General features: G+C 33.8%; 1 protein-coding gene across 1 annotated transcript; it reads right to left on the minus strand.

The window, feature by feature from the left end:
- Positions 1 to 2,986: 2,986 nt before the first annotated feature.
- On the minus strand, positions 2,987 to 9,547 carry LOC104899347 (tetraspanin-20). Its single transcript, XM_010686523.4, has 6 exons — positions 8,986 to 9,547; positions 7,657 to 7,756; positions 7,071 to 7,151; positions 6,848 to 6,952; positions 3,966 to 4,169; positions 2,987 to 3,300 (listed from the first exon to the last, which is right to left on the minus strand). Exons 1-6 carry the CDS (start codon positions 9,351 to 9,353, stop codon positions 3,235 to 3,237), a joined length of 924 nt encoding a protein of 307 aa, XP_010684825.2. The 5' UTR covers positions 9,354 to 9,547; the 3' UTR covers positions 2,987 to 3,234.
- Positions 9,548 to 10,707: the final 1,160 nt, after the last annotated feature.

Below are 10,707 nucleotides of genomic sequence, written 5' to 3' on the forward strand. Positions count from 1 at the left end.
TCATTATTATTACTATTACTATTATTATTACTATTATTATTATTATCACTATTATTATTGTTATTATCACTATTATTATTATCACTATTATTATATTATATTATATTATTATTATTGTTACTATTATTATTATTATTGTTGTTGTTGTTGTTGTTGTTGTTGTTGTTGTTATTGCTATATTATTGTAATTTTTGTTGTTATTATTGTGGTTATTATTATTCTGATTCTTATTATTGTAAAGTAAAATCTCTGTTTAAGACTTATGGTCCATCCCCTAAAGCCTAAACATCAAACTAACATATTGTTTCAAGATTGCAATGTATGGTCCCAAAAAAACCCAATCGAGTTAAAGAAAAGGAGAAATTATATAGTTTTCATGTTTCTATTTAGAGTCCGACTAGTGGGAAAATAGTTTGTCAACAAACATCAATATGTAGAAACATAGCTATCCTTACTAAGCTTATTAATTTATTATAATTGCAAGGAATTAACAATATTTTTATATATCATATACATCCATAATTTGTCTGTGCAAATCCAACATTACATCCTAGACAACGCCAAAAACTATTTTTGTTCATTTTAAAGCTATTTTGTACATTTATAAGCAATTTTGTATAGTATAGTCCCTCTGTTTCTTTATCTTTGTCCCTTGTAGTCCTAACACTATTTATACTTATAGAGATTTTTCTCAATTTTTCTTAATGTATAAGAAAAATAAAGTTGTTTGGGTCTCATTTGATTTGTCTTAATCAGTACTTTATTAATATAAATTTTTTATAATTTTTACTAATATATAATGAAAAATATTTAAATTTAAAGAGGTACACTGAAATACATTATACATTTATAAGCTATATTATGTTGATCCAGTGTTTTTTTCTTCATGTACATCACTCTATATAGAATGTGAGAAAAAACATACTTAGACATGGTTAATTTATCAGGACATATGCCTTATTTTGCAAATATCTATCTTTTTTACTGTAAATTAGTTCTGCACTAGCTCTCAAAAAATGAAGGTCCAACTTAATCCTTTCTCGGAATCGTTTCCCAATCTAGTGTTACAAATTAAACAAATTCCCAATTTGGTGTTTGCTCAAAACTTATTCCATAATCTAGTGTCCATGTAGGCTTGGAATTACAAACCTAATATTTTTAGTTTAATAACACTCCAACCCTCTTTTTTTTTTGGTGAAACTCCAACCCTCCTTATTATCTTGTAATTTTTTTTTGTCCTCCTCCCTTCATCCCCACGCCAGTTTGAATTTTTTTTTTGTTTTTTTAAAAAATTCCTCTAAAAAAAAAAAGAATACTACTGTTCATTTAGGACCAAATTAATAATCTTTGAATGGTTTCTTGAATTAAGTTTAGGAATCTTGAATTACTTATTTTATTTATCTTGCAAAGTCAATTGGATTTTTGTCAAATTGAACATCGAAGTGATGGTTTTCCTTTTCCATGGTTTCCTTGCAATGTGTTGCACTTCCTGATCTTATTTTAATTTTTAGAGGACAAAAAGAAAAAGTCAATTCCTTTATCATTTGCAGATATGGATAGTCTCTGCTTTTGAATGTAGTTGAAAAACTCATATTACAAATATAAAAAAAAAGTCCATGTGAATTTGATTTATCTTTGTGTGCCACTAGTATTCATACACCCATTTCCTTTATCATTTGCAGAAATGGAAAATTCAGATTATTTTGGGTCATTCACATGGATGCTCAACGATGACCAATTTTTTATCGATCAAATGAATATTGAATATGAAACTCAACATAATAGTCAGTTAAGGACTTCTACATCCATGATGGCCGACCAACTACAAAATGAACCAATAGGATTAGATGAGCTTGAGTTTGTGTCTTTGAGTCGTAATAATGTTGATGCTGATGGAGTAGATAGAGAAGGATGAAGAATTAATTATTTTGGTGGCACTATGTATTTGTCTCAATTTTGACAACCAACTTGATTAAATTAGTAATGTGAAGATTGTTTGTAATTTGGTCCTAAATGAATAGTAGTATTCATTTTTTTTTTAGAGGAATTTTTTTACAAAACAAAAAAAATAAATTCAAACTGGCGTGGGGATGAAGGGAGGAGGATAAAAAAAAATTTACAAGATAATAAGGAGGGTTGGAGTTTCATAAAAAAAAAGAGGGTTGGAGTGTTAAACTAAAAATATTAGGTTTGTAATTCCAAGCCTACATGGACACTAGATTATGGAATAAGTTTTGAGCAAACACCAAATTGGGAATTTGTTTAATTTCTAACACTAGATTGGGAAACGATTCCCTTTCTCGCGTGCTTGCATTCTCATATCTCTATTATATAAGGCAACACATAAAAGACACCAAAAAATAGAAAAAGGAAAAAAAAAAAAAACAAATAGAGGATAACTAACGGTTTCATTTGAAAGAAAAGGGGGGAAGTAGGACATTTAAACTGAACATCAATTTTTTGAGAAAATAAAATGTAAAGACAATTTTTCTATCCAATTAATTTTATTTTCTACTTCATTTGTGATCACACGTTATCGCACGCATTGCGTGCATGTAAGACTAGTAACATTTGAAATAACGGAAGCAAGTAAATCCATAGCTCAAAAGTCAAATGACTATATGAGAGCAAGATAATGGTCGATTCGCCTCACTTAATCAGTTTGTAATCGGAGAAGTCAGTGTAACTGTAAATTGTAAACAATGTGTATTTGAGCAAATCCAGATGTCCAGAAAGAGACAGCTTGTTTTGTAGGACAGTAGGTTTAACAAAATTTACTACAAAGTGTTTAATCAAGCAACTGCTTTGAGGTTGATTGACCAAGGACATGAAAAAGAGTTAACAGTGAAAGGCCTATGAATTTATGACCTTCCTAATGTAAATGGGTCATAACAAACATATAGCAATAAAATGGAAAGTCTTTCTCCCCAACGTAAAACGACTCTCTTTCCCGTTTACAAAATCTGCAGTTCCTTAAACAATGAGATTGTTGTCCCGGTTTAGACCGATTTCGAGATCTTCACATATATGATGTTTGATAACTTCAAAAACAAGTGACAGTTTACAACTTGATGAAATTCATCCAATATCGTACAGTAAACAGACGATTAACACCAGCAAATACAAGAAAGAATGAAGAATAGGGTTACTGTACATTAAGATACTCAATTAGCTCCAAAAATGATATTTACCACTTCTGTGGTTTCTTCAGGATGATACCTGTGTTACTGAGAACTAGGAATTTGTACCAGATGATGCATTCAGAGACTGGTTTCTGGATGACTCATTGTTCAGTCCATACTGCAGCACAATATATATAATTGCATCTTAGTATACTTCCCTCAACAGTGCAGATTGAAATATAATTGAAGGAGAATACTGTTGACAAAGTTAAGCAAATGCATAAGAGCAGTAGCTAAAAAATTACAACAGCATGCTTTAGTTGAGAGACTCTCAGTCAAATAGAAGTGAAACATGAAGAATGGAACTGAAACCAGGAAAAGTAATTCCATGAAGAAAATTTTTAATTCTAAACACAACAGATACTAGTTGTAGAGAAGAGCCAAAAATGGGGCTTGGTTAATGGATTTTCGGCGGCTTTCATTGGCTTTTGGCTTTTTCATATGGTCAAACAGCCAAAAAAAAAGTGTTTGGTAAATAGAATTTTGGGTAGCTAAAACGCCATGCTTTTCAGCCAAAAGTTTTTGCTGGGTTTACTAGCCTTTTGTATTTAGCTTTTGGGTATTGATTTAATTTTACACTAAAACTAACCGCTGATTTTGACACACGTTTATAAACAGCCAACATGCAATTACCAAACATTCCCAAACTCTTATACATTATTACCTCAGAATCTCAGCACGACAATGGTTATGTGCTCCTAACAACTTATATCAACATGAGATTCATGAGAAGAAGAAAAAGCATTATTGCAGAGAATTAATAGCTTCCTTTAATGCAAGTACCTTCTGTCTGATCCGTGTCGTCCAAATGTCAGAAAATGTTCCTCTTCCTTCGCTCTTTGTTGTCACAGACTGGTTTGATTGAGAATTAAGCAGCGGTTCCCTTATTCTATCTCCGGCGACAATATCATTGTCCTCAGCATCAGAATCTTTTCTTTGACTGGAAATCATAGCTCGTAGGACTAAAGATAACAGGAGTGACAAAGCCTAAAAGAATATAGTAAATTGAATGCAGTTACAAAATTGAAAAGATAAATGATGATTATGCAGTTAAGTCCCAAAAGGTATTACCTTGTTGTTTGTTACCCACTTAAGTTAACGTTAATGGTTGGACTATTAGTTTTCCAATTTCTCCCTCCATCCATATACCCTTTCTTTTCTTTATAATATCACTCTATTACTTCGTTTTTCTATCCACCCACTTTTGGGTTAATTTAATCTATTTACCAACTACTCCTAAACCCTGAGAGTCTCAACCAGGAAATTCTTTTTGCGACAGAGTAAATGATGAAATGATACGATGCATGAACTGAGAGTAAGAACATGAAAGCACAGTTGATATTCTTTCTCGAAAATAAAATATCTTTCATAATTATTGATAGCATAGCTCGATGAAATCTGTACGCAAGCTTGCAAAGTTATTACATGATTGCCATCATTTAATCAGTGGATTATTTTCAATTGTTAGCTTGGTACAAATGAAGAAGAGATGGACAGCAAAAATCACCATAAATTCAACTTTGGGAAATTCCCGTAGATTCAACTTGGGGACTACCATAACTGTATGAGTTAAGACCAGTACCAGAATACTATTGTGTAAATATGCCATAATTACAAGACTTTATGAGCTTGTTAACCTCAGGCATGTACAGCAGTCCTACCACTACTACCCCATCAATGGGAGGAAGTTGAAAGAAAAAGGAATCCATTACCATTGGATGTTGCCAGGGAAAATATTTTGTGTAATTATCTTGCTGTAACATACAGTACAATAAAATAGTATTTAAGTAAAAACAGATTGCTTTAGGGTCAATTTTGCCCTCATAGCACATCTTAAGCATTCGAATATCTGTGCCTGAAACACATTAATGTGTAACATTGACTAAACCATATTTAAGAGCCTTAACTTGTAAGCTTGTGTACTCACTAACATGTGGTTAAGGACCCTGGATTGTGACATTACAGCTCAAATGCCTCGTAACCAACTAACAGAAGCTTCCATTCAATTATCTGTTACTAGGAAAGCTGTTCCATTTCCAAAAGCCCTCAAAGCTTCATGTTTGTAGAGCTAGTTATATTACCTACTCAAACCTCTTTTCGTAACACAATTCCAACCTTAAAATACTATACCTTTATATATTGATTGCTGAACTACCTCATTCCAATGGAGAATATATGTATATTAACAAACATATTGTACATGTTAGGAGCTCCAATAACCTATTTATAGCTGCATTGTTCGTCATCAAAGCCATAATATGTAACACTTTTTATGGATAATCAGATATACTATCACCAGCCCTTTTGTTTCAGCTTCATGAACAACAGCTAAAGGGCTAATGTGATTTTGTTGTAGTGCAGGAACACAGTCTTATGATTGATTATATGTAAAGTTGTACACAATGACTAAAATTAAAGCTTGTGAAGCTACATTCACCTTAGGATAGGACATAAGAGGATATACACCAATACTTACTAAACCAAGATGAACTATGGAGATTATTTAATCTTAAAGGTATTGCAGGTTTATCCTTGAGTTAGTCATTATATCCTAGGAGGGCTGTGAGTAGGGTTGATGTTGTATGAATATAAGTATATAACGTACCAGTATTCCAGGATCTCCAGCAGTTGCCTCCAAGAAAAACTGAGAAAATGTTAGTCTCTATAATCTCTTTCTTTGCTCTTTCCTTCTCTGTCATATAAAAGGTGTACACTCATTCTTGTTGAGACATTCATCAATTGTTCTAGTTCAACATAACCCCCTTTATTTTCTTTCTTTACTTTATGGATTTATTTTACAGTAGTTTCTTTATATGTGGGAGTTAGCTTGTCCCTTCGCATGGCCCCTTTTGTCCTGCGTAAAATGACAGTTCACTTTGTTCTTCTTTGGATTTCTTGATTTTAGGCAGTACTTCCATTCACTTACAATAAATAGACTTTACACTATTCGCACACCCTTTTCACCATCTAATATGATTATTATGTAAGGCTAAACATAGTAATGTAGGATAATATCAACTTTAATTAATTTTTAATTATAAATAATAGAAGATATCAATGGTTAAATTGTGCACTGGAAGGCGTGGAATCCTAGTGTCGCAATAGTTAGGGATGGAGCTATTATAATATGAGAATTTTGCTTCTAATGAATTAAGTCCATCATGGGTTTTGAAAATCTTCACTTCAACAACAAACTAAAAAAAAATAGGAAAGAGATGCAAATACACTAATGATTGTCCGCAACATTATTAAAGTTAAGCTTGAACATGAATTTAGTCAACTATCCTAATATTCGATATATTAGATACTTTAGATCCATGATATAATTGGAAAGCTTTTCCTGCAAATGGCGTATGCCCTAGTTCCCTACGCTCTGGTTTGAAGATAGATTCAAAGAATACATACATGCACGCCCCAATGCCTTTCATGGAGAAACATCCTACTTTCAATCTCTCCTTCAAAGCTAGGGAGCTGATTCTTCTCATCTCAAAACAAACATATTAAAAGTAGCTAAGACTTCCTAGTACTCAATAATTCTTCAAACAGACCCCAAACCTACTCTGCAACAATTGAACTTAAGACCCAGGGAGTTGAAGGAAGAGAAATTCTGTGCTGAAACTATCTAGAACGAACTATGATCCAATTGCCAAAATAGAATACAATACCTGGACAGTAAGTAAAGTAAGGCCTAGCCACTTGCATATATCAACATTCTCTTCTACAAAAGATCTGAGCTTCTCAAGCTCCCCAGTTGGGTCATATGGAAGATCCTGCATAGTATAGAAAAAGACAAGTAAGATATGCAATGAATATAAATATTAAACAACAAAGGACTCTTATGAATGGATCATACAGGCACCACCGATTTTTTAGCTCACATGAACTAACCTTGTCCCAATGTTGATCAATTGCAATATAAGCCACCAAAGCTGCTTCAACCACAATGAGTAGAATGGCAAGAAGAATGTACTAACGGAATTTGATGTTAAAGGAAAAGCCACATAGTTCCAGACAGACCTAATCTAAAATGTTCCTGTTAATGACATCATCTAGATAACATCAAAGAAATGCTCAAGGCGATAGGGAGATTGACATGCCAGAACATGAGTGCATTGAAATTTACAAGTGTTATAAGATAAAACCATACTTCCTCCGTTCTTCATAAAATAATTTATACTTTCTCTTTTTGGTGACTTTAGAGAAGTGCAACATACCTTATCAGGTTTGTGGTTTCTCTTTATCTTTCTTTTCATGACATGGACACCTTATCCTAATTTCCCAACTCACTTATTTCTCTTCTCATCACAGAGTTCTCTTTAAAATGTTGGCCAATTCAGTTAAACTTTTCAAGAGTGCAAGAAGTATTATAGAACCAAGAAACATATCAAATCGACAAATCTTATACCTGCTGTAGTGCTGTACAGCTAAATATTGCAGAAATTAGGCAGAAGATTGTTTACTCAACAAAGGATACAAAGCAGAGGCAACAACCATTAAATCCTTCAGCTGCAATGTGACCAATGCAAGACATACAGCAGAGGAAAACACCAACCACCATCAGAAAGTATATGAACCTGATGGAAGAAACAGTCCAAACTCCAATGAAACTTATATGCCTTTCAAATTACTGTAGCAATTCCATCACTACAGGGAATCAAGTTCCATTAATAAAATTTTAATGCAATTGAGCTACAATTGAGTAGAATTTTGCTTTTTATGAAAGACATGAAACTCCAGCATAAAATAAAAATGATAAAGAAAGATGAAAATTAACTGCAAGATGCACTGCTAAACAAAATGGCACACCTGACTAACATATAAAATAAGAAAAATCCATAACTTGTACATTAAAGTGGTCTTGGCCGCTGCTTTTTTTTTGGTCATCAAACAATGAAAAGAATCCATCAATACAATACGAAGGGGGGCAACCCAAGAACAATTCATGAAACACGTGTAAGTAATAAGGAAGAATGCATGAAACGGAAATTAGAAATAGGTAGAGTATTCAAACAAGATAAAAATTAACAAATGTAGTCAGAATTAAACATCATATTACGTTCTGACTACATTTAACATCCCTTATGAAGTTAAGAAGTGAAACCCTATATCGGCCTTGAGAAATTTTCAACCCCTTGCCAGTACCAATTAAGCTGAAGTGAGATATATGACATAAGATTATAAAGTTCTGAGTCTATGTAAATTAGATACCCCCTGGTAGGATTGCTCTATGCCTCGATATACAGAAGTGTTCGTGAACCTAATTAGGCATTAAAGGCATCACTTGATGATATGTCTCGCTTCCCACATCCCATCTGGAAATAGAAGGATATCTCCGTTAAGTCGTTGCCATTATTTCTGTACTTGCCAGAAGTCCACAAGCTATTTCTTAATATTGGGAGTTAAATCTGCTCATTCTCAATGTAGATACTTCAATCTCTTTTTCGGAACATTTCGTGTTTGTCAAAGCTGTTACTGTTTTTTACCACCACAAAACTACTCTCTGCATTTTTTTTTCGAGCTGCTACATTTAATACATTACCTAAAATTGTTGTACATCACTACATTATAACAACAATGCTTGCACTTGACACACTAAACCCAAAACATCAAACAAATGAAAACGAATCCCAGCGGTTCGATATCTCTCCCATATAACCTAAATGTAACATTAGATGAAAAAGGTTGATTCAATCGCAGTTTACAATCACAAACTAAAAACTCAAAATCTTTAGAAAAGTAATTGTAAATTAAGCAAAAATGAAAACAAATACTAAAAATGCTGAGATAGTTGAAGAACGAGTACCATGGAGCGGGAAACTGAATGAAATGCAGATGAGCAAACGAATCCATCTCTGCCCCAGAGACTAATCCGGCCGCGAGATCAGCTACTTTGAGGGATTCTCCAACGGAGTAAAGAGAGAGAAAATAGCTGGGAAGAGGAGCTAGAGACGAAGGCAAAGGCGAAGGTGAAGGCGGAGACGAAGGAACAGGTGAAGGCGGAGGCGATGGAACAGGTGAAGGCGGAGGCGAAGGAACAGGTGGGGTTTGATTTTGCCATTGGTTTAGCAAGTAAGCTGAGTAAATGACGGTAGAAAAACCGAGGAAAAATTGCAGGAAGTTGAGGAATTTGATATTGAATGCCAAGAATTTATGGCAACAATTGGTTCTCATTGTTTGAGAACTGGAATTTCTACGGCTATTGAAAGAGAAATTCAGGAGAAAAATCGAGGTTTTGCAAAAGAACCCTAACCCTAAAATTAAGATTTGCGAAGAAAAGGGAGGAGAAAGAGGGCAAGAGAGAGAAAAAGAGCGCGAGAAAAAGAACCTTGAGTGAGAAAATGCTGTGGAATTATGCTTATTTTGCAGTTTTATTTTTCCGTTACTATAGTTATGTTGCCTGTTTGTTTACAAAAGCAACTGTTTTTCAAATTTTGGTTCAGGCGTTTAGCAGTCAGCACCTACAGAATAGTGATCCGATCCGACGAATGTGACCACCCATCGGACCCCATAGGCCATATGCCATATTGATCTAACAAGTTCGTTCCATTACTAAATAAGAGCTTTTTTTATCATATAGCTTTCTCAATAATATATATCTTCCCAATAATATAGAATGCTAGCCATTATGTAACTCGACGAGATGTGATTTGTATCTTTTATAAAATATTGTCCTGATTTAACCAATCGTCACCCTATTTCTCATTTTCTTTTCCCCTACTTACCCTCCTCTCCTTTCCCGTCTCTCCTCCTTGGAATTATTAGTTCTTAGATTTAAGGATTTAACCAATATACGAGTAATCCAAATATAGAAAGATTTGTTTGGTAATGGTGTGGATATGGTTGTCGGAAAAGCATATACGATGGAGTGTTGTGTGTGGGAATGTGTGCATGTGTTTGCGACTAACGTAGCATTAACTAGCAACGAGTAGAATGGCAATGATGTAAGGTACGAGCATCACTCGCTGCAGCAGCCTACAGGTTGTGGTGCATGATATCCTACATCCACAACCTAGTGTGGCAGATTGCTTTGCTTCACTGCTACCCACAGGCAAGGCCCACACTAGCAGGATCCTTCAACGGCCGACAACTTTCTTTCCCTGTGCCAGGAAGAGCTCGTCGCAATGCTGTCAGCGAGTCACATATATAAGTTGTGACTTAGTTTTAGTATTTTATTTGATTAGGTTTCCTAGTTAATATACATAGTCTTATAAATACAACTAGAGGTTGTTTTACCTCATTATTCTAATAGAGAGAAAGATTTACAGAAATTTTGATAGCTTGTAATCAGTGCATAATTCGTGGGTTTTTTCCTTCTTATGAGGTTCCTACTTTCTACGTTAAATAAAGTTCTTTATTTTGTTTTAATTACTTTTCTTTAATTTGTTATTTTATTATTATTGTTTGAGATTGATTTCTATATTGATAGACAGATCTAGAATTTACAAGATTATCAGAATTAACCAATGACATTGGATATATTTATCAAGGGCTAAATATTAACATATAAAAGTGAATGCACATACTA

Source organism: Beta vulgaris, chromosome 7 (genome assembly GCF_026745355.1).
Source record: "Beta vulgaris subsp. vulgaris cultivar EL10 chromosome 7, EL10.2, whole genome shotgun sequence".
Taxonomy (NCBI): Eukaryota; Viridiplantae; Streptophyta; class Magnoliopsida; order Caryophyllales; family Amaranthaceae; genus Beta; species Beta vulgaris.